Source organism: Scomber scombrus, chromosome 15 (genome assembly GCF_963691925.1).
Source record: "Scomber scombrus chromosome 15, fScoSco1.1, whole genome shotgun sequence".
NCBI classification, from domain to species: domain Eukaryota; kingdom Metazoa; phylum Chordata; class Actinopteri; order Scombriformes; family Scombridae; genus Scomber; species Scomber scombrus.
Window position 1 is genome coordinate 26,419,239 of NC_084984.1, and position 25,474 is coordinate 26,444,712.

At 39.7% G+C, this 25,474-nt stretch overlaps 1 protein-coding gene across 1 annotated transcript in view; it reads right to left on the reverse strand.

Annotated features, from left to right (window-relative positions):
• The window catches only part of dcc (DCC netrin 1 receptor), a 185,162-nt gene that overhangs the window by 129,797 nt on the left and 29,891 nt on the right, over window positions 1-25,474 (reverse strand). Inside the window, exons 6-7 of the mRNA XM_062434208.1 lie at window positions 13,401-13,555; window positions 12,042-12,162 (exon numbers count right to left, since the gene is read on the reverse strand). Coding sequence (XP_062290192.1) covers window positions 12,042-12,162; window positions 13,401-13,555 — 276 coding nt within the window. The remainder of the gene's footprint in view (window positions 1-12,041; window positions 12,163-13,400; window positions 13,556-25,474) is intronic.

The following is a 25,474-nucleotide window of genomic DNA, read 5'->3' on the forward strand; positions in this document are numbered from 1 at the left end:
TGTCTGTCACTCAGAAAGAAGAAATCGACACGAGAACAAAAACATGACAAAATGAGGTGGGGGGAAATTGGACTGTCTGGCCTCTGCTGATGCTTTCACAACAGATCTGCTAAAAACATTCAATCATATGTTTAAAAGAGCACAGAATGTGCTCTCCTTAAACTCAGGAAACAGACATAAGACTGAAAAATCCATCACCGCCTCAATCAATGTTTCATTTCAGAGCATATTGTTCTATTAATGCAACATTCAGATGGAATCCAGGCAGAGGAAGCAGAGATGTTTGTGTTAATCATCAAAGATCCACAGATGAAGGTAGGCTGTGTGAATGTGGAGGCTATTCAGTCTTAAAAGAAGAGTGTGGAATTAACTTCTATCATTTCTGTCATTATAAAGGGAAGAAATGCAGCCTTTAATTAAAATAAAAAGTTAAAGTGGAATTTTGGACTGGAAGCATGACATCAGTACAGAGTTAGTGAGAGATATGTGGATGGATATTTAGGTCACATGTTTCCTGTTTGTCTTCATTTATTCCTTATAGCAGATTTGTGAGAGTTATGACAGTGTTTCCTGAGTTCCTATTTCTAATGATTTTTGTCCCTGTTTATTTGTTGTGTTTGTTTGTTCTGTAAAGCACTGCTATACCAATAAAGTTTGATTGATTGATGAAAAAAGTTTCAAAGTGAACTTCTAGAGCAGCTGATAACAGCTCAGCCCAGGAAAGATCTAGTTTGTTTCTTGAGGATTATGATTTGAAATGATGTATTTTCTCTGCATATGATTACTATTCAACATATAACTGCTTTTATTGAATCTCCTCCACACATTTCTTGGCGCAAGCCTGCAAACATTTTTTTAATCCTTTTACACACATTACAGTGTTATACGCTGGCTCATAAACGGGGCTCCTGTGATGGCACCACCTACAACATGGATTCACCTACACGCACACGCACACACACGCACACACACACACACGCACACACATTTCTGTAGAACCCAAGTCCTGATCTGTCTCACAACAGATGGAGCTGTTAAACTGATATCGCATCAAACTGGAACCATTCCATCTGAAACCACCTATATGAACACTGCCTATATACACTAATCCTAATCCTCAAAGCAGATTAGGACTATAGTCTCTGTTTTAACAGCTGTTTTATATCATTAATAATGCTGCTGTAAACATTGTAAATACACTTTCTGATCCACACACAACAAACTGGTTTATCAGATGTAGTTTCTTACTTATTGTGGAGCCTCCTGATCTCATGTTGTTCTGTAATTATGACATTAAACAAGTTCTCTATCAGTTTTCATTAGCTACTTTCTACATTCTTTGTGTGTTTTTTTTTATTTTTTAAATTGGTTGGGACACACACACACACACACACACACACACACACACACACACACACACACTCTTCTTCCTTTTGCTCTCAGGCAAACACTTAATATGTATCTCTACCTGTCACACACACACATACACACACTCATCTGGTCCTCACAGAATAGAAGATGGGAAAGTAGAGGAGGCTACCATCACTATGGCAACAGACAGACACCCCCCACACCAACCCGGTACCCCATCCCCCTCCTACACACACACACTCCTGTTGAAGAGTGAAGAGTGGGGGTAGAGTAGAGTAAAGTAGAGTGTGTGTGTGTGTGTGTGTGTGTGTGTGTGTGTGTGTGTGTGTGTGTGTGTGTGTGTGTGTGTGTGTGTGTGTGTGTGTGTGTGTGTGTGTGTGTGTGTGTGTGTGTGTGTGTGTGTGTGTGGAGAGAGAGATGGAGCATAGGTGATGGAGTAAAAGCATTTCTCTGTGTGTGAGAGATAAAGTGTGTGTGCACTCATTTCTGTGTGTGTGTGTGTGTGTGCGTGCGTGTGATGGGTTTGCTAAGGTCAGGCGCTCGCTGTGGAATACAAATCTGTCATGGCTGACACACTTCCTCCTCTCTCTCTCTCCGTCTCTCACTCGTCCTGCCCTTCGCTTGACCCTCCCGTCTTTCACTCTCTCTTTTCTCTTCTTTCCTCTTACTCCCTCTCCATCCATTCATCCATCCAGATCCTCCCTCTATCATCTCTCCTCCATCGTCCACAGCATGGTGTCGGGCAATTTCATTTTATCTCTTCTCCTCTCTCTCTCTTTATTATTCTCTCTTCCTCCTCCTCCTCCCCTCTTTCTTTCTCTCTATCCATTCATCCTGCTCCTCTCCCTCTCTCTAGGCGTCACTTTACTTCCATTAGCAGTGTTAATAGATGGGAGGAGGAAAAGAAAGGAAGCAGGAAAGAGCAAGAAAAGAACTGAAGATGAGAAAAGTGATAGAAAAACTACTGTGTTTCTTTTCAATTAGCAGCACATTAACTTAATATCCTATGTAATCATATATTTAATTGTTTCTACTCTAACATGTTATGCAAACCATTGTTTATATTTGTTCATTGTACTGTGTAATTGTATTATTCTGCTTATATTGTCTCTCAGAACACGGTCTTCAATTACATGCTGATTAATCCAATGTTTTATAACACAATTATAACACAGAGAGAAGAAGAGAAAGTTTAAAGAGAGAGAAAAGGAAGTGAAAACGTAAGAGAAAAGATCAAAGTGAAAGAAAGAGGAACGGTTAATGAGGAGGGAAAATAATACAGAACCACATATAGAACATTTACAGATGTGGATAAATTATAGTTTCAGTTCTGATATTAAAACTATCTAGAAGGTAAGAGCAGAGGAAGACGAAGGGAGAAGAAGAAGAAGAAGAAGAAGAAGAAGAAGAAGAAGAAGAAGAAGAAGAAGAAGAAGAAGAAGAAGAAGAAGAAGAAGAAGAAGAAGAAGAAGAAGAAGAAGAAGAAGAAGAAGAAGAAGAAGAAGAAGAAGAAGAAGAGGGGAGGGAGAAGAAGCAGGAGGAAGAGTAGAAAGAACAAGAAAGAAAAGGAGAAGAGGAAAAGAAGAAAAAAGTAGTAAGAAGAGTAAAAGAAGGGGGAAAGGAAGAGAACAAGAAGAAAAGAAGGAAGAGGTGAAAGGAGGAGGGGAAGAAAGAGAAGAATGCAAAAAAGAAGGAGGAGAAGAAGGGAAAGAGGAAGAGGAGAATGAGGAGAAAGATAATGAGAAAGAAAAGAAGAAGGGAGAGGTGACAGGAGGAGGGAAAGAAAGAAAAGAAGAAAAAGAAGAGGGGAGAAGAGGGAGAGAGGAAGAAGAGGGAAGAGGAGAAAGAACAACAGAAAAGGAGAAAAGAGAAGAATGAGAAGAAGAAAAGTAGTGAGTAAAAGAAGGGGGAAAAGGAAGAGAAGAACAAGAAGAGGAAGACGAGGTAAAAAGAGGAGGGGTGAACGAGAAGAAGAAGAAAAAGGTTTAAAAAAAGAGAAAAGAAGGAGCAGGAGGAGAAGAGGGGGGGAAGATTAGAGCCAGAAGGATAAGAAAAAGAAGAATGGGGAGAAGGAGGAGGGAAAGAAGAAGAAAAAAGGAAGGAGAAGAACAGTCAGAAGGAGAAGAGGAAAAAGGAGCTAGGAAGAAGAGGAAGATGTAGAAGGAGATGAAGAGTAAGAAAACGAAGTGATGAAAACCCATTCTAACTCATGTTTTGTTGTCCCTACTGGTTCGAGTAGTTCTGATTTAACCACCAGATGGCGCTACAAACTGTGACGCATTGACAGGTAACAATACAGGAGACATAGATGATATCCTGATTACTGATTATCCTGAAGCCTTGTGTGATGTTTGAACATTTTCTTCCATTCCATCATGCTGCTATAAGAAGAAGTGTATGAAAAGAGAAAGCCTCCTTAAAGCTGATTACAATCATTGTCAAGATGAGTTCAGTGAAGTCCAGCTGTGTCCATGGTGTAATGTGATGTAGTATCTCACTCCAAACGCTGACTGTAAACAACGATGCAGCACAGTCTTTATCAGAAGGCTAAACTGAGATAACACATACAGAAAACTATATAAGAAAACACTTCAGCTCTAGGGGTTTCACTCTCCAGGAGACAAACACAAGTTTGGAAACTATTCCAATTATCTTGATTTTAATTCACATGGTGTCATTGTTCAACTCACATCTCTACTGTTGTTCCTCACTTTCTACCAGATTGACAGTCAGTCTTTAAATGACTGACTTTACGGTATAAAATGATTTTCAAATGACAATATCGTTTATCGTAATTATTTCGTCCGACAAAAGTAGTTATCATGACCGGTCTAGAAAAAAGAGCGACTGATGTGGTGGAGGATGATGGACATGATGAACGTGCCAGGTCATTCTGTGAGGCTTTACATGACGGTGAGTTAGGTGGCATCACGCTCATGCAGGCGTTTTCAATTTCGCACAAAGCGTACATTGTGGAAGTAACTAAATCAGACAATAGACGGACAATAATAAGGTCTAACACAGGGATGTCCAAACTATTCCATAAAGGTTCATGTGGCTGCAGGTTTACAATCCAAGCAAACAGGAGCACATCAGGCTTGACTCATTTAATCAGTTGATCTCAGTCTTCAGACAGTTGATTGGTCAAATCATGTATGCTCCTGATTGGTTGGAACAAACACCTGCAGGCACATGGCCTTTTATGGAATAGTTTGGACATGCCTGGTCTAACTTTGATCCATGTGTGTTGTTGTTACCCTTTAAACCTTACTTAGGAAAGGTGCCGTATAAATAAAGTTGTACTATTTTTTTTTTATTTATATATGTGCTTTACATATAAATACAGATCCTCCCACCACTACTTGTTTGTGATTGGTCAGGAAGCAACAAAGCGACAGATTGATGATAAGAAGAGAGAGAAAGAAACATGACATTTAAAGTGAAAAAGTGAGGATGGTAACATCACAGTAAAAACCACAGGAGAGTGGATCTGCTTCAAGACTGACAACGTCAAATAAAAAATAAATAAATAACGCCTCCGTATTCACTGAAAGAAGGAGAGCTGAGGAGCTCCTGCAAAATGAATGAAACGAAGAAGGTTGAGTCGCTCAAAGAGGAAGGAAGAAAAGGGGGAGGGAACAAGAAAGAAACGACAAGTAAGGAGGGACGGAAACAATTAAATAACAAAAGAACCAATTAGAAAAAAAGAGGAGAGGGGATAATTAAAATCTGAACCTGGGAAAACAACAAGGACAGATGGAAAACACACAAAAAGAACCAAGAGACCAAGAAACAAAAGGAGTGAACAAAAAAGGAAGAAACAATGAGAGAATGCAAGAAGGAAACAAGTAGAGGAGGACAGCAGGAGAGGGTGACACACAGGTGAAAGAGTGGAGGGAAGGGAAGAAAAGAGACAAAGAAAGATAGAGAGGGGGACAGATAGAAAATAAAGATTGGGATAAGGATAGATGGAGAGAAAAAATGTAAATCAGTCAGTGTGTTTTCTGACCTTCAAGCAGAAATAAAACTGTAGACATTTGCAATTCAGACACACACAAACACACATCAGATCAGTCCTGAGATGTTTGATGAAAATGGGTTTAAGAGCTCAAGAAACAAATGTAAAGAAATGAAAGAAAGAAAAAGAAAAGACACAAGAGCAAGAGGGCGGTCGTCCTGGATCACTTTCTCACTACTGAAACAAAATAAATCAGAGGAGAAGAGGAAGAATGGAGAGTGAGAGGTTGAGGTGAACAAGATTAGACCACACATCAGTGGCATGAGGTTTAAATCCTGATCCAGCTCCGGGGGTCAGATCCAGACCAGGATTTAAATGAGACTGCACTGCAGAGGGGGCAAGAGAGGAATGAGGAGACTGTAAAACAGAGAGAGCGAGAGAGAGAGAGAGAGAGAGAGAGAGAGAGAGAGAGAGATGGAGGGGCAATGCCTGCCACACTCATGTATGAATACATTAACATACACTCCAAACATACACACTATCAGACACATCATAGGAGACACACTGATTCATGTAAATTAACACACACACACACACACACACACACACACACACACACACACACACACACGCAAAATAAACCTCGAAATATTCATTTTCGGATGACACAGAAGTTGTGTTAGCAGTTGCTAGTAGCGGTTAGCTTAACATTTATGTTGTTGATGGGACAAATGTTGATTTAAGAGTCATTGATACTGTAAGTGGACTTAATGGAGCCTGAACAGCTGCATCCATCTCATTCACACTTATTAACATTCTTCTGTTGCTATATTTGAAGAAGATGACAGCTATCCATCACCAAACACAACAAAGAGTTACAAGTTAGCGACTAGCTGGTGAACATAGTGGAGCATTTAGCAGCTAAAGAGCCAGATGTGTTCCCAGTATTGGTTGAGCTAAAAGGAGAGTGAATGTAACTGTTCTCTGTTTATTCTTCTGCCTCCAAAATAACCAAAATAGCTTCCTACAAGCTATATTATCAAGTGTGCTAGTTAGCAACAGTAATGCTATCGTAAGCTAGCTGACATTATTTGAATACAACAAATGTCTCTACCATGATCATCACCACAAAGAATTGACACATGGATGTATAAAGAGAACTGGATACATTCCTATGAAAGCTGCTGAGTGGCAAATGAAGTCAAAAAAAGTTCTTCATCTTCCACGTAGCTTATCCGCATTGTTGGGCACATTTAGCGCACTGTCCGCTTCAGCTAGGCTCAGAAAAATGTGGGAAGAAAATGGAAAAATGTGATGTTGTCACACACAGTTTGGACGCTATGTCGAATTGAATTCAAAGCCTGGTGCTGTTCCTGGGGGCTTGTTATTCACTGTAGTGCTCTACATTTACCCTCCAGTATTTTATTTAAATGTCTGAATGCTGACTGTGTAAATATCTCCACTATATTTTTCCCTCTAATATTCCACCATGGAACAAAAAAAAGTCCATGACATGTACGCTACTTTCTGCTAACAATTCCGCAGTGCTCCACATTTTAAAAGATGTGAAAACTACCATCATGTGACTCTACAGCTGATGGTGACGACACAAAATGATGACGATTAGTTAGTGTTTGAAATCTTGGTTTGCTGCTCACTACTTAGTGAACTATGAAGTGTTTATTATACAGGGAGCAGTGAATGAGTGAATAAGTGATTTCAGACAAATCCTGTGTTTACAGGACAGACCAGCAAGTCAGCCACAGAAAACCAGTGAAGAACAGTCTACTATTTCCATTTCTCTATCTCTCTCTCTGTGTGTGTGTGTGTGTGTGTGTGTGTGTGTGTGTGTGTGTGTGTGTGTGTGTGTGTGTGTGTGTGTGTGTGTGTGTGTGTGTGTGTTGGTATTTTACCCGAGCGAAAGATGTAAATGTTAGATAGATGTCAAGACTGCAAGAGCAATATCGTGTGTGTGTGTGAGAAGAGTCACTCCAAGGATCAAGAGGCCTGGCATCGTCAAGGGTAACAAGGTGGTATGCACACACACACACACACACACACAGACACAACCGCCATGATTTCTCATGGGAATGTCTGATTGGCCGCTGTGAGCCTGCTGGGATGCTCGGTTCCCGTGGCGATTGTAACCAAGCGATAACACCAACCATCTGACCCTCTTAATGCCGGTTTGTGTGCCTGAGTGTGTGTGTGTGTGTGTGTGTGTGTGTGTGTGTGTGTGTGTGTGTGTGTGTGTGTGTGTGTGTGTGTGTGTGTGTTGCCATCTGTGCGGTAGCTCAGGGGACAAGCAACACACTGAACAGTGATTAAAGCAGAGACAGAGAAAGGAAGTGAGGAAGAAAGAAAGAAATAAAGAAAAAAAGGAAGAAAGAAATAAAGCAACAAACAAACAAAAACAAACAAAAACAAACAAACAAAAGACAGAAACAAAGGGATACTTGCATCTGCATGTCTTCATCAATCAGCCAGGTTGATGAAGACATGCAGTGAAGTCAATAGGGAAAAAGTAGAGTGGGGCGAGAGAGCGAGAGAAAGAGAAGGAGAGAGAGAGAGAGAGAGAGAGAATGAAGAAACCGTTGAGTCAAGTGTGAAAGCTAGTAACATTGAGAAGTAAAACTTGTTTTTACTGTACTACTTAAACGTTTATATTAAAGTTAATCAGGACAATTTTGAAGGACATGAATTTGATGTTCTGATGACTTTTTCTTTTGCTGCGCTAGCTTAAAATGAGTGTAGTTGGCTTTATTGAAAAGAGAAAAAAACGATAGGAGAAAACATGTAGTGTGTAATATAAACCCAACACTGTAGATATCACTGTGTAATCATCACACATTTTGAATTGCTTCAAAAATGTATGTCTTGTGGCGTTTTGTTTTATAAGTCACAGAAATGCTTAGCGTTCTGTTTTTGTGGATATTTGAGTCAGAGTTATAAAGGACTTATGAGATAACTGCGAGCTCTTGCAAACTGAAAAAAAAGACTATTGAATTTTAAAAATTCTGAGCGAGAGGACAACTGTGAAGATTTTCAGTGAGTGGGAGGCACAAAGACACACTGCAGCTGTGTGTGGAGGAGTCAAGGAGCCACTCCACGAATCTGCACTGTGATTATACTACAACAAGAGCCGCCTAACTGAACTCAAACTAAGTAGTAGACTGAAGTGAACTAAACTTTTTCAATAAAAATGCAACTCCCATCTGAAGAGGAATTAAACAAGGGCTACAGACAATGACTGAACACTAACCGGGTACTAACAGAAACTGAAGGGTAGACCATTAATTTATTTTCAGTTTGGTGAATCTAATAAGAGCTCTACATAAAAGGGACTCATTTAAGTTGGTTTGATTTCTTTTAAAAGGTCTATACTTTTTCATTTAGCCAGTCTAAGTGAAATATGTGAACGGTTGATTTTGTTTTATTTTCAAGGGGGAGAATGCAGATGTCTTCTCCTTATAGAATCTAGACTAAAGACAGGTATTTAATTGGCTTTTACCTATTTCACTATAACGGATGGTGACAGGTAGACAACTACTATGATAGTAATTCAGTCAGTATTAAAGTCTGTTAGTCAGTTAGTTGGTTAACTAAGTCCAGCACTCTTGTTTTTGAGTAAATCAGCCACACAGCTAGCTAAAGTAGATAGCTAATGTATATAGATAAATATCAGATTGGTTATTGCAGCAGTTACCTAGTTGGTGAGTTAGCTGTCTAGTAGTTAGTTGTATGTATGTTGGTAAGGTAGTTAGCTGTCTAGTAGTTAGTTGTATGTATGTTGGTAAGGTAGTTAGCTGTCTAGTAGTTAGTTGTATGTATGTTGGTAAGGTAGTTAGCTGTCTAATGTGTTAGTAATTGATAAGGAAGGTGGCTGGTTCATTTATTTTTTAGTCTGTTTGTCACAAATGTAATGTTAATGAGCTAGACAGATAACTGAGGAGTATATCTTTTAGCTATGTATACAACTAGTACATCAGTTATCTAGTTAGCAAGCAAGTTATGGGGCTTTTCCATCGTACAGTTCTAGCACTACTTGGCTCGACTCTACTGTTTTTTTTTTTTGCTTTGCCATTAGGGATAGTACCTGGCACCTGGTACTTTTTTAGTACCTGCTCTGGCGAGGTTCCAAGCAAGCCGAGCCGATACTAAAATGTGACGTCAACAGACTGCCGGCCACTGATTGGTCAGAGAGTGTCGTCACTGGAAGAGTCATGAGCCGTCCCACACAAGAATCAAAACCCGCCATTTATAAATACTGGCAACAATAGTTACAGCGAGTTTCACAGGAGTTAACATGGCTCCTATGCGCAAAACTACAGGGCGGTCCTTTGTTGAGGTGCAGACGTTCCGGCGGTTTCGCGCAACTGTGCTATGACGACCCTGCCCATGTTGAGGAGGTACTATGAAGTAATGGATAACGATGTACCTGGTACCAAACCGAGTAGAGTCGAGTGGAGCCGAGTAGTGCTAGAACTGTATAATGGAAAAGCGCCATTAGTTAGTTTGCGATTTAGCAAGTTAGTCAGCGAGTTAGTTATTTAGCAAGTTAGTTAGCAAGTTAGTTAGTCAACCAATTAGTGATTTAGCGAGTTAGTTAGCAAGTCAGTGAGTTAGTTAGTCAGCCAGTTAGTGATTTAGTAAGTTAGTTAGCTAGTGAGTTACCTAGCTAGCTTATTGTATGTATGTGGTATATTGTATTTTGTGGTGTCTTATTGACAGAAAACAGCAGCAATTGCTTAGTTAAACTAAAATGATTACATGCAGTATAAAACAGACAATGTATGTAAGTGATAAAGGTCAGGCTCTACCTTCTGTTAATAAAGCTGTTTTCTGACAGAAACACTATAAAGACAGCCAAAAAGACACCAGTGTGTGTTTTAGTTTCTCTGATAGTATGTGACTCCAGCTAAAGATTGCAGGCAACAGACTGTGATCAGAAACCTGCACATATCCTGGTTAGTGTCGGAATGATCCCATCATATCATCTATTTTATGTTCTGTTGTAAAACGGGATGGTTCAGGTTTCACATTAACAGCATCCTAAAAATTCAAGAATACTACCACAATAATACACACTGTGACTGTAACTGTACTCAATGTCTCCTGCCCCGTTTCATTCTCTTTCACACATACACACACACACACACACACACACACACACACACACACACACACACACACACACACACACACACACACACACACACACACACACACACACACACACACACACACACACAGCTGCTGGGCCATTTAAATGCAGAGTGATTCTACAGTATTGTGCTGACTCGGGTGTTCTACAGACTGGTTGAGCTGTTCACATCTTCATATATGCGTGTTTGTGTGTGTGTGTGTGTGTGTGTGTGTGTGTGTGTGTGTGTGTGTGTGAGAGAGAGAGAGAGGTGGTAGTAACTGCTGCTGTCAGACCATATGACTAACTGAGTTTTTAACCCTGACACAAAAAACAACACAACACAACCACTTTGCCAAAACCTGCCGACTCCCGTTGTTCTCTCAGCTGTGATCTGATTACTAATAAACTGAACATCAGACCAGAGCGCTTCCTGCTGGGAAACACTTCAATAAATCACTGCTCTGTCTTAAACTCAGATGGATTCAGCAACCAGCTTGTGATGTCATTAAAATATGGTGGCACATGTGGCAGGACTGCAGGTCGTATACATCTGACTACAGAAAAGAATTTACAGTTTAAACTTCATCAATAACTGTGGCAGAGTGAGTCAACTGCTTTCATCACAGAGGAAAAAAATCATTTTGTCATATCCTTTACCTTTGAATTATGACTTCTGTAACTGTATTCAGTAACTCCTTAAAATCTAAAATATGACTTCTGTGTAAAAACAATAGTTATTCCATAATCCCTGTGGTTTCTTAAATTAGAAGGTGATGAGTAATAATTGTAAGATACAGAAGTCAAAATTTGATGGAACATGGCAGGTAGCAGGAATAGTTTTCTCAAATTTAAATTATCATTATTTAATCATGCTCAAGGAAGTCATTTATGTAGAAATTACTTATTTGTGTGCACAAATTATCAAACATAAATTGTGTCATTTGTGCTCCATTTTTTTCATCTCAGACTTTCTCTCTTATTAATGGCCCCGATAGTGCTGTCTCATTTTTACTGATACATACATGAAAGAACAAGTTTCCACATGGTGGCGCCTTAACTATCTGAACTTTCATTTCAAACATTGGTTAAAATCATAGTTCTGACGTGTATACCTCCATCATCTTGTATATAATAATAACATCTGTAGTCATCTGTAGTGTGTAGCTATCTGCATTTACATCATGTAACTGGTCATTCTTCACTTCACACACAGAAGTGTGGATGTATGTTCAGTTAGCAGTAGCCACAGTAGCTAAATGTGTCTATATGGTGATAAACAGAAGATTCTACTGTAAACTCTCTGAAGCAGTGCAGCGCTCACTGCAACACAATGTAGGACAAAAAAGATAAAAAAATAATGAGATGAAGTCATTATAGACATGAAAATGTAAGTTGATGACAGAAGGTTGTGTTAATTGAGGAGCAGCGACAGGGTCATCAGATCTATCAGCTGTGTGTGTGTGTGTGTGTGTGTGTGTGTGTGTGTGTGTGTGTGTGTGTGTGTGTGTGTGTGTGTGTGTGTGTGTGTGTGTGTGTGTGTGTGTGTGTGTGTGTGTGTGTTCCTACCTGGCTCTCTCAGCAGCAGTTGAGCCATGGCCTGTGAGCTGCCAGCAATGTTTTCAGCGACACACTGATAAAATCCTTCATCAGACTTCACCAGACCCAAAATCTGCAAGTTACTGCCATCCTGAACAATAAGAGACAAATACACAGACATGTAAATAAAAACATTTATATGTCATGATTGAAAGCGATTTAGACCAATATACCAAAACAAGAGAAAAAAGCACTGTGTGAGGGCATGAGTGTGTTTGGGTATCTCTTTACAGCAGATTATGGGATTACAGATTATGAGAAATATCCAGATGATCAGATTATGAAATGTGTATTACTTACAGTTTCACTGCTAAACACTCATTATACAGTATTAGAGATGATATTCTTGTTTCATAAATTCTTCATGGGTTTATTGATATAATAATATGAATTTACTGTAATTTATTAAATAAAAGCTAATCCAATAAGGCCGAGTCCCAAATGCTGGCATGAACAAATAAAAGAAAATCCTAATAAAGGCTGGGTAGTAAACACTGAAGAGACTGTCAGCTCAGTTCAGTAGAATGAACATTTCCACAGTACACAGCACTTAAATCACTGACAACAGTCATGTCATACTCTCTCACACTGCTTTTATTCAGTCTTTTATTCAAATTGCTTTGACTTTAGCTCTTGTTGGATTACTGTTAAACTACCCTGTTTTATTTATTTTACTTCCCCTGTTTTAATATTAATATAGCACAAGTTGCAGTTTTTTCACTATTTTTGAGCCATTGCAACATAATCTTATTCTGATGTGCACTGCATGGTGTGTAGTCTGACTGACAAATAAATCTATCTATCTATCTATCTATCTATCTATCTATCTATCTATCTATCTATCTATCTATCTATCTACCTATCTATCTATCTATCTATCTATCTATCTATCTATCTATCTATCTATCTATCTATCTATCTAGTCTGAAACGTCCTAACTTATCAAACTAACACTCGTGAGCGCAGTAGCTTTTTTCAACTTTTGCCATTTTTGCCTTGTAATTCTTAATATGTAAAAAAAAAAATGTTTCATTACAAATTGACTTCGACCTGTAATTCTTAACTTTAAGATTGTATGTGTTTATGCTGATTCATTGATTCATTTGAATGTAAGTATCATAAGTTTGTCGTTCTATTTAGATTTTTACTATTCAATTATCTAGTTTGTGCTTGATGCTTCTAGCTGAGTGACTAATTAAAATTCTTTTAAATAACATACACTATTATCTTTTAAATTTGACTGCATGCTGATTCAAAGTTCCACCAATCAAAAGTAAAAATACAGTGTATTTTCTATGTGTGTGTGTTCCTGGATTGTGTTTGACTCACCACTATCTGGAAGTAGTCGCTGGGGATGACTTCCTCTCCGTTCTTCATCCAGCGGACGCTCGGCGGTGGGTTTCCCGTCACGGCGCATTCCAGCTCGATGTCTGTGGACTCGTAGGCGTACGTGTTGGTCGGGTAGTTCAGGAACTGAGGAGGTACTGCAGAAATACACAAAACCAGCCAATCAGAATCTGTTGTTACTGTTCAGCACCTCTCCTCACTTCATTTTACTTCAGGCTTGAGTTTCACATTAACAGGTTTCTGTAGCCGACCTCAGTTAATTACAAACTAATTAACGCAATTACACTCGGAGTCATCAGCTTATTACCGGAGAGCTCGTGTGTTTGATCTCATTACCCTCCATGGATCATTCCATCATCGTCTCCTCGTGGTCAGCTGCTGATTCATTTAACATTTTCAGGCAGGTTATGTGTGGGTTGGTATATACTGTATATAAACCCTAACTGACAGGTTAACTAGAGAAACAACAACAGCAACAGGTTTCTAACCACCTGATTAGGTGGTTTGCTTTTTAGCAGCAGTTGCAATCATTTTTCTATTTATTGACTATCTAATTATCTTTAGGAGATGAAAGTGAGGTATACTGTGGAGTGGAGCAGTGAACTCCATCAGTAACAAACCAGACCGGCTGACCGACACACACTGCAGCATTGAACAACTCAAACCAACTCTGAGGTTTAGAAAATAATGTTTCACCTCAAACACTCTGCATCTGCTCAGCGTGTTGTACAGTGATGTCTCTCATGGAGCTAACGGTGCAGTAGATAGGCTGCTCTCCACTGCTGGAGGCATGATGTTAATACCAACACAGCGGAGCACTCCACACCTCCCTCAGTTTGTTATTCTCACACAGGCAGGAGACTGGAAGATGCTTTCAAATATATTCAGTCAAATGTAGTTCACTTTTTTGAAATTAAAAGGCTGCAGATGATTTATCTCATCTGCTTTATTATATTTCAGTGAACTAAGAACTGTGACAAAGTTTTGATGCATCAATAATTGTTTTATCATTACATCATAATTCCCCTCCCTAATTAACAATGGATCAAATCACTACCTCCATGTAAATGCTGTGATAAACTCACTGATTATTAGTGTCTGACTCTGCACTGCTTATCAGCTCTGCACTGTTTCACCAGCTTTTTACTCCTTTTATTGTTTTTTGTTGTTGTTATTACTTGTATTGTTTTAGTTTGAAGACATACACATGTATGGTTTCATTCACAGTTTAAAATCTGTGTGTAGGGGAGAGGAGAGGGAAATCAGGAAAGAAAGAAAGAAAGAAAGAAAGAAAGAAAGAAAGAAAGAAAGAAAGAAAGAAAGAAAGAAAGAAAGAAAGAAAGAAAGAAAGAAAGAAAGAAAGAAAGAAAGAAAGAAAGAAAGAAAACAAGAAAGAAAGTAACAAAGAAAGAAAGTAAGCAAGAAAGAAAAAAAACAAGAAATAAAGCAAGTAAACAAGAAAGAAAGAAAGCAACAAAGAAAGCAAACAGAAAGCAAGCAAGAACAAAAGGAAAGAAAGAAAGCAAGCAACAAAGAAACAAAGAAAGAAAGCAAGCAATAAAGAAAGAGAAAGAAAGAAAGAAAGCAACAAAGAAAGCAAGAAAGAAAGAAAGAAAGGATTATTGAAGGATTATTGAAGGACACACAAGCAGGTGGCAGTGTAGGAAATAAAGAGACAGAAATAGAGACATCAGTGCATAAGAAGAAAGAGAAATAACAGAAGGAAGAAATGAAAGAAAAGTGAGAGACACGAGGAAGAGGAAAAAAGGTGATTTGGAAACTGCTTGAAGAACAGAAGAATAGGAGAAGAGTAACAGATATATACAGAGAAAGAAAAGAAAGGTGGTAATAGGTGTTGGTAATAGAGAACAGAGTGACAGAGTGATAAAAGAAGAAAAAAAAATGGGGGAAAAAAAATATAGGAGAGGCAGAAAGTTAAGAGGGGAGTAGAGTTGTGTATGTGTGTCTTCCCTCCCATCAATATATCATTATCTGGAGGTGTAACTTTATCACTGCAGTAATGCTCTAATTAAGAGCTAACGATTTCCTTTAAAGTGGGAGCTGCTGCTTCACCACACCAGCAACTACACACCAAACCACACAGGTCAACACGTGTCCAGGAATTAGCCTGAGACGCCCAAGAACACAAATGAACTCAGCGGGAGCGTTGAAGTCGTCGAAAATTGTGCGAATTCAGCTGCAGTTCCTCTAAACCGCCACTAGATGCTGCACCACGAAATTGCATTGAAGTGAATGGGAAATCCTGCCGAATCAAAAATGACTGATTCAGCTGTGTCCCAATTCCAAGTCCTGTTTCAAATGTTCAAGTAATGTTTATCCAAAGCAATGTACTGTTTGGTAGTCACAGGAAATGATGCGTAATACGAGGGGATAACACCTGACCACTTGCGATTGTATTGGGTGATGAGATTTCAGACAATTGGCGATAATCTACTTTGATAGAACAGATGATCTCTCAACTATTTGATTTATAATGCAATCTCCTGTGTCACCACGTGATACAACACAACCGTTTAAACCTTTTGAACCCAACACTGTTCTTACTTGCTTTGATCCTCTCTATTTATAGGCTTATAGCAGGGTCACTACATGTGTCACTCAGGCATACAGTATATCGTTTGGTTTTTTGCAGTTGTTTGTTTTTGTTGTTTTTATTCAGGATAGGTTTGGATATTTTAAAAAAGGCATTTTTTAATTTGAGTTCAGTGCTTCCCATATAATCTTGAGTCTATGGTGGTTTGACCTCCGTCCAACCTTCTAGGGGGGTCCGTGGGCATGCTCTCCTGGAAGAACATCTTGTCAATTTTTAAGTCAGTTTTGATAACAAAACATGGATATATTTATGAAATGTCCATATTTGAGATGCTTTACTGAAGCAACCAGTTAAAACAAAGCAACGTTTTGGAGAGTGTACAGATATGTTGGGCTTACTATGGAACTGTGGCGGCACAAATTAGACTATGGTGGGTCGCTACAATCTATATGATTAATGGCAAACGCTGGAGTAGTACTTTATGCTGTAGGATACCTTTTTGTGGGAAACATACAAAAACATTGACATTTTATTATTTTCTGTATGTATGCCCCGATTCATTTATTTTTTTCACACAGCACAAATGTCCAGATATGAATGGACAGAGGGTTTCAGACAGGGCACCTGAGATATAAGAACCATGTTGATGGTTTAGCTTTAGTGATGTCAAAAAATGTATGACGCATATTTTGTACGAAAAAATAAACGTACATTATTATTATGTAACATAACAGTTAAAAGGTTATTATTCTCTGTAAAGTTAGATCAGACAAAGCTGTGTGTGTGTGTGTGTGTGTGTGTGTGTGTGTGTGTGTGTGTGTGTGTGTGTGTGTGTGTGTGTGTGTGTGTGTGTGAGTGTGGCTCTTCCTCTTCAGCAGTCCCCTTATTTGTCATATAAGACGACTGCTGCTTCCCCAGCAGCCTTTATTGTGTTTGGGGAATTCCCGCAGTGATTGTTTGGATGTTTTTCTCCTTTTTTAAATTTTTTAACTTTTTTCTTACAAACCTGCAGGTTTAACACTGATTACCTGGTCACCTGAGGAGATATGATAATGAAAGCGTTTGTGTTTCCTGGCGGCTCTTTTTGATAGCGGCAACGACGGGCAGGACGCCGCGTTAATACAACTCTACTTCCTGATGCAAACAGCTGAGAGTGGCCATTCACATGCTAATGAGACGCATCAACAACTAGCTGACCTCCACCAGACACAAGACGTCTGATTCCACCTCGTCTGGATACAAACACACACACACTTATTGTTTGTAAAGGACAATATAACTGACTATTTCCTGCAAATGGTTAAAATAATTAAATTGTTAATGAAATGTGATAGACACCATTCAAAACGGCCAGGAAAGAATGATCTATGTCTTTCTTTCACACACACACAATCAGTGATACTACCCTCTCTATAGGTCCACCATAATAACTTCCACTCAGTATTCAAATGGAAATCAGCTCCATCATTCAATTCAGTGAACATCTGCTGTGTGTGTGAGTGTGTGCATGTGATGATAGTACCCAGTGAAGGATACACACACACACACACACACACTGAATTAAAGTCTCAGTTCTCTTCGTGTGAACACAAACTCGTTAGGAGCCTCTTTCAATCTGCACTTAACCACCAATTATCTGTCATTAAGTACATCCATGGAGATTCACTATACACACACACACACACACACACACACACACACACACACACACACACACACCTTATCATTCACTGTGGACATGATGTGTGAAAGAGTTAACATGCTATAAAGCCACTGTCATTCAAGATAGCAGGGCTGTGGATGGCTGGAGGCTCAAAACACACTACAACAATGGAGGCGGGCTGGAAAAGACATGTTATTTTTCTCACTATTACTGAACTTAAAGGTGATGTATAATGCATATTTCTATATTTACATTATGGGGCTCTACTAGAATATTTAGACTATTTATTTATCTCATATTGGCCCTTTACTCAGCCCCTTATGGCGCTTTTCCACTACACAGTTCTAGCACGACTCGCCTCGGTTTTTTTTGCGTTTCCACTAGGGATAGTACCTGGTACCTGGTACTTTTTTAGTACCTGCTCCGGTGAGGTTCCAAGCGAGCCAAGCCGGTACTAAAATGTGACTAGTGAACTAGTGAATAGTTTGAAATATACGTCTTATGACTTTCAAGTATTCAGATGCTTTATTCACAATGTAGCACCATAATGTAAAATTTAAAACTCCATTAAAATTAGACTTGAATGAAAGCGCTAAGGTTTTATCAGCCAAATGTCATTTACATTAAAGTGAAAGTATCAAAATTGAAATGGCCTATTATGCAGAATAGCACATATCAGTGTTATATCATTACATAATGTATTAGTAGGTTTTTATTCATGATGCATTAACATACAAGCAGCATTTTAATGTTGTCACTGACAGAGATGATTCTACTCAGTACAGTGTTTGATGGTTGCTGTATAACAATGCATCATGTATTTTACATGCGTACAGTGTACAGTGGGGGTTTTTTAAAATTTGATCTTAATTGGCAAAAACACAGACAAAAAAGGAATGTAATTCTTATCTGTTACTTTGAATGTATAAATTCACCTTTTGGCTTAATCTGACACAGCATCAACTGTTGCCTGCAACCGTGCTAAATCATACTGGTTGTTCACACTTTCATACAGTGGCTGTAACAATAAAAAACTAAGATAAAAACAGAAAAAATACTGACTATAAATATTACCGAAAATGGCGTTTAGGATTAGAATTTAACACTTGTTGAGTTTGAATTGAAGCAGCTCAAACTCTCAGTAATCTGGTTAGGCTTCAGTGCCAGGCTCAAGCACACCGCAGCAGCACAATGAAACGCTGGTGGAATCTTTTTTTTAATATATCTAACATTATTTAAGTCCCTCTCCTCTGATCCTCCTCTGACCCAACGCAGACCAACACACAAGCTAAATCTCATTTTTCTACAGAATTAAGGTGAATGGATTTTCCATCAGAGAGAGAGAGAGCAGAGCAGAGTGATTACAGTGGCGCCGAGGGACAAAACATCAGGGAATCCCACAAAAAAAACATTCCTACAATCTGTTATAATAATGGGCTTCCCTTTATTTTACTCAACTGCAGATACTAGCTCTTAATATGAAACAACCTTAAACCAGCTTTTACTTTGAAGCGTGGAGATTTTGCAACACTTCGAAGGAAACCAATTCCATAAGCACAAGTCTATTCACCTTCTTTTTCCTACATAAAAATACAGTTTTTAACTTTCATCACTGTTTTCATATTTAACTAGAAGTGCTTCTACTTTGCTGGGTTTTTTTATCACTGTCAAACTACTGTCAAGAAAATTCAACAGCTGCATGTATGTTTCATGCTAAAAGCCTTCTAGCGCCTTTAAAAGCACATCTGCATCATAAGGAGAAACTGAGCAGCGGATGTGTATGTGACATATGAGTATGACATGGCTGTTGTTGTACTGGTGGCATTGCTGTTGTAGAAATGTACATTATACTGAAGATACTGACAATTTACATTATTTTTTTGCTATTTCCATCACTGTCACCACTGATAAAAAAACTGACTTTTCTCTGCTATCTGAACACAGAAGTGAAAGACAGCTGTGCTTTTTTTTGGGGGGGGGACGATTTCTTCCTCGACTGCAGCTCACAGCAGGACTGCAGACTTCCAGCTGGATGCCTCGGCAACTGTTTAACCAGGCAGCGGTGGCAGTCATCGTAGCAGGATGGCACAGTGGATATTTGTAATGCCTAATTAGATCTGTGTGGTCCTCGCTGTCCGACAGCCTTGACCCAAATCCGGTCAGATCGGCGTAGTCGGGTTCCCGCTGAGAGACGCTGGCGGGCCGAGGCACCTGAGGCCGACCTCACCTGTCGGTCCCAGCCGGAGCCGTCGGTCCGGACGAGCGGGTGAAAGCCTGCGTGAAGGTAATCGCTGTGGACAAAAAAGGCAGGAAGGACGGGGAAGGATGCTGACAGACGCTGCGAAAGAGCAACGCAAGGTGAAAGGTCAGAGAAGCTGCTGAGTACAAACAGCAGCCGGAAGCGAGACTGTTTAGGTATATAAGGATGGAATAAGAGAAATACCTTTTTAAATTCAGTTGGTAGAAACAGATTGCACTAAAACTGAAGATCCCATTAGAATAACATTCACTTCTCAAATTACTCCCAAAACCAGCAGCGAGAGCTATTTTACATAATATCAATTTCCAAACAAAAGAAGCCACAGATGGGAGGATTAAGGGCGGCAAACAAGGACGAAACGGATGGCAATCTGACTGCCGAGAAGGAACGGGAATATCCCAAGATTCATCAAAAACATCTAACCAATCTGCAGACAGATGGTAAAAGTGAACAGATGTCCGGAACTGATGAGCTCACGTTTTTTTCCACTTTCATGTGAGACGTTTGTTGTCTCCGCAACGAGCCGTGGAGGAAGAGGCGTCTCTACAGGAAGGTCACAAGCGGTTACTTCCTTTTCTTGATAATCAGCTGTTGACTCGGAGATCAAACGCGGCACGATGGGTAGTAAACACAAAGCGGGTCCGTTCTCTCAGGGTCAGAGTCGCACTGAAAAGTCACGTTAAGTCCTTTTCATTTTCCCCTCTGTGACTTGATTGAGTTCTAATCCTGGATTACAAAGTTGAAGAGACAAAGGACAGGTCAGGCTGATTTGATTCGTCGGCCGGGCCGGGGCGCTCAGAGGGCGCATTAAAAACCTGCGATCAGGCAGAAAGAAATGAGCAGCGGTGGCGACGGCAGAGCTCTGGACGGACTGAGACGGATTAAACAGTCTGAACATACGTGAGCAAAGAGCCGGCAACACTTTAATCTGTAACACAGAGCGAGTTCACAAAGAGACGCTGATTAACTGAGGGACGGTTAAGAGTTCTGAGACAGAGAGAAAGACAGAAGCAGAGTTCATCATGTAGTCTGGATATCATGGGATTTGGCGTGGAATGAAAAGCTACTATCTGTATTTGTAACCTTGGGACGAGGCATTATTAGAACCCTGCAGAATCTGACTGATTCAGATCCGAGCAAGACAATTATAGGTGTGAAAACGCCCTAAATTTGTTTACATTTTGGTGAATTAAAAGTCATGCTGCCTTTAGCTACGAGCAGTTTCCACACTATGTACAAGCAAGTTTTAAGGAGCACCTTTTCATATTCAAATAGTCATAAATATTACTGTACATACTCAGTAATACTGTACAAACTGAGTATTTTTTCTGTATCTGGTAAAATCCCTTATATTAATATTCTCCTCCAGTATCACACCAGCTTCTCCCTGTTCTCCTGTGTCATCAAACGTTGGTATTTCACACTAAAATATGTTAAAGTGAACATGAGGCCAGAGAGACGTTCAACAGATCCAGATGTGACTCAGCCCCATTGTTATGTTAAATTGACTTTTTTTTCTCAGTACAGTACTGCCAGCAAATGCTCTTCCTCTGCTCAGGGACCTCCTGTCTGAACTGTTAGCAACAGAAGTCATAGTCTGTGCACTGCTCTGTATAAAATCGGATATAATATTGTCAGAAGTTTGTTGAAGTTCATTGTTCACTGCCTAGTTTGACCCGATGTTAGATAGTAGATGACAGTAGATGACAAATCTAAAGACCTTTTCACCCAGTTTCTAAATGATTTCATGATGATCTACTGGCCAGAAGATTATTTAACAAAATCTCTGTGTGTCAAATGTCACCGGATATCTCTGATTAAACTGAAATTGTTTTTTGGATAAAAAAACCCCAATATGGAGCCGCAGAGGGACAAGTCTGAAATATGTGAGTGATGAGCAGTTTTGGCTGGACTTATGAACATATTGACAAACCAAATATCCTCCCTCTGTATTAGCGAAGACTTCCCCCTCTCTGCAGGAGCTCCGTGGCAGCGCTCCCTCTCTCTACTGTCTCTCTTTCATGTCTTTCACTCGGTGGTTCAGTGTTTTTCGGGCGACTGGCGGCATGGCCGGCCGGCGGCGCAGCGGGGGAGTTTGGCAGCTTGTTAAATGTTTTCTAAAAACACCCACAGTAATTCACAGAGCCTGTAATTAATCAGGAGAGGAGCCCCGCAAGCCACAACTAGGAGGTGTGTGTGTGTGTGTGTGTGTGTGTGTGTGTGTGTGTGTGTGTGTGTGTGTGTGTGTGTGTGTGTGTGTGTGTGTGTGTGTGTGTGTGTGTGCGTGTGTGTGTGTCATCTTTCCTGGAGAGGTACTTCATGATTCCACAGTGAAGTGACACAATCAGCGCAGATCACGGAGACTCAACCAATCTGTTTTTCACTGCTGTGAAGCGGTCTGTGTATATGTATATGTGTGTGTGTGTGTGTGTGTGTGTGTGTGTGTGTGTGTGTGTGTGTGTGTTTTGGGGTTTTTAAGCAATGTTTCAATTAACACTAAAAGAACTCTCATTTTAAACAAGTGTGTAAAGCTTTAGCTCAGATGTGGTTGCACTGCAGGATGGACTCAATCATTTGAGGTTGCACATTAGTAACGCTGACATTGTGTTTCCCGGAGTAAGAAAGCAGTGAGCTAAAGATCTTGATGATCATGATAAAGATCTGCCTGGTGAAATGTAACTTTTAACATTACACCAACTTGACTCATGTTGTTCCTCTTTCGTTACATAATAAGCAGCAGAAGATGTTAAAGTCTTTGAAATGGTTGCAGTGACTTGCTATTGGTCTACATAGCAAATTGATGGGTGAAAACCAAGGAGGAACTTGACATGGAAAATATTTGGGAATGGGAATTCACCCATGTGAGTGAATCTGCTGATCATGACAATCCCATTAGAATTCATTTATATGCTGGAGGCCTCAACACTGTAACAAATGATTTTGAAAGAGTTATACATGCTTTTATCTCGACTACCGTAAAGCCCTTTATGTTGGTGTTAGCCAGGCCTTCTTTTCACGCTTACAGTCGGTCCAAAATGCTGCAGCTTGTCTTTTAACAAGACCATGCGAGTGAGAGCACATTTCCCCTGGCTCCCTGGCTACCTGTACATTTCAGAATTGATTTTAGGATTTTACTCTTTGCCTACAAATCATTAAACGGGCTAGCTCCAACATGTCTCTCTGATCTTTTACAACCACGTTCCATCAAGGACGCTCGGGTCTACTGACCAGTTGCTTCTAGTTGTGCTTGGATCAAGGTTGAAGCACAAGGGAGGTCGGGTCTTTTTCTTTTCAGCCCCCCAAAACTCTGGAACAAGTTGCCAGAATACCTTTCTAACAACATTAGAACACCACAATAACACTAAAATACCCTTATAAAACACTATAATAACACTCCAAAAACACTAGAACAACCTTATGACAACACTATAAGACCCCTATAGCACCTGTATATTGTGATGGGACAGTATTGTCAACAGGTTGTCATGTGGGAGTGTTGTATGAGCTGTTGTAGCAGTCCACTATGTGACTCATTGGTTAAAGGAAAACTCTCTCATACACCCTGTATGATTTTTTTCCATTAGCGTCCGGCGCTAACACCAGCAGCCGCAGCTGACAGTGAATATGAATGATAGCCGCTGCACCGGCCCCGTTTCTCACTGCTTTCATTAAGCCGCTAACAGGAACCAGCTAATGAGCCGGGCTGCGCTCATTATTATGGGAAACAACACGCACATTCGTTATCCTAATCATCTAATCATGGTCACTGCCCTGTGGAGTCAGAACACACACATCTCCATACATCACCATGCTGTGGATATTCATCAGCATCTAACTGCCTCCATTTGCAAAAACAAAGTGTAATGGGGCATATTAGCACAACATATTTCTACTTTATTGGTTTAATACAAATGCAAGACGGAGACTGGAGAAGTCAGCTTGTCACATGGCCAACAACAACCAACTTTTCTATTAAAAATTCATCCGTAGGTTTTTATGTTTAACATTCAACGACTTTTTTTTTTTTTTAAACCAACTTCTTACCACCAGCTTCAACTCTTTCTGCATGTCCTCATTAGACTTTTGGACACAGTAAATGTCAAATGACAAACATTTTAGAGGGTAAAGATCAGGCATGTCCCAACTATTCCATAAATGGCTGTGTGCCTGCAGGATTTTGTTCCAACCAATCATGATGACACACAATTCAACCAATCAGCTGTCTGAAGACTGAAATCAGCTGATTAATTGAGTCAAGCCTGGTGTTCTCCTGCTTGGTGGGAATGAAACCCTGCAGCTACATGAACCTTAGTGGAATATTTTGGACACCTCTGGCATAAGGAGTAGAATTCAATTTGATCATATATTTACTGTACTGAGTTTACTGTATATGGCAACCTAAATAAATGAGTTGCAGGTGTGTAAATATGTCACAACATCTCTCTACACTGAGCACATATATTTGTTAACATGACTATACACTTAATAAAACTTGTTGTCTGCCTTCCCTTGTTTAATTTGCCCTTACATTGTTACAACTCTGACATCATCATACACAATAAATATACCATTAAATAGCCAGTATGCAGATAACTCAGTCTCAGTCTATTTCCACAACACTAATATACTTGACTCACCATTCTACTACTCTCACTTTCAACAGATATTATTTTTTCATTATACTAATTATTTCCATTCACTTCTACTTCACCGCTGTTTTGAGCACTTCCATAGATGCTTCAAAGCCTTCCAGCAGCTCCAACAGCAGAACCTATTACTTTTCTGTAGGATTTTAATGTGAAACTTCACACTGTGTCGAGTTTTATAAACTTTTGCTCAACCCTACTGTTGTCTTCCCATCGGAAGCCAACTTCATTCCAACGTATTATGAATGTTGTACACTTATTTTTTTTAGAAATGATGGTCAATTGGCCTCATTTAAATGAATTATACCTCGTTTTTTAGTTTAATGCAAAATAGACCCGAGGAAAACAGGAGGGTTATTAGTGTTAAAAAGTGAGATGGGCAGAGTGGTGTGTGTGACATGACTCTGCTGTTGAGCTGTAGTGTTCAACATTTCCTCTCTGTGTGTACCTGTTAGCTTGTTATTCCTGCACTGAAGTCCATAAATATGCAAAGGAAAGTGTGTAAATGTAGTGTGTAAGTAAACTGTTCACCTTATCAAGTATATTTAATTTGCAGATGAGGCAGGGGGAGATAACAGGCAGGCATGGGGGGGGGGGGGGGGGGGGGTGATATATAAATCCAGAGTGTATTCACAGATCGCTGGAGGCTCGACACGATAAGCAAAACAACCTCTGTTTAAATCCCTGTCTCCTTCAGCTCTGAAATGTATTATCAAAGAGCATTTTAGTTCAGAAATGACAGGAAATAGATTAAAATACACAAAGTGCAGCAAGGCTTCAACATCAGCCAACCTGTGTTTATCATAAACACTGAAATTACTCATCACACCAGCTTCACGTCTGCTTTCAATTTTACATTTTTGAAAATGGATTTCACTTTTCTTTCCTCCTTACTTTGAATCTTCTTTTTCCTCCTGCTTTTCTAATGCTGTC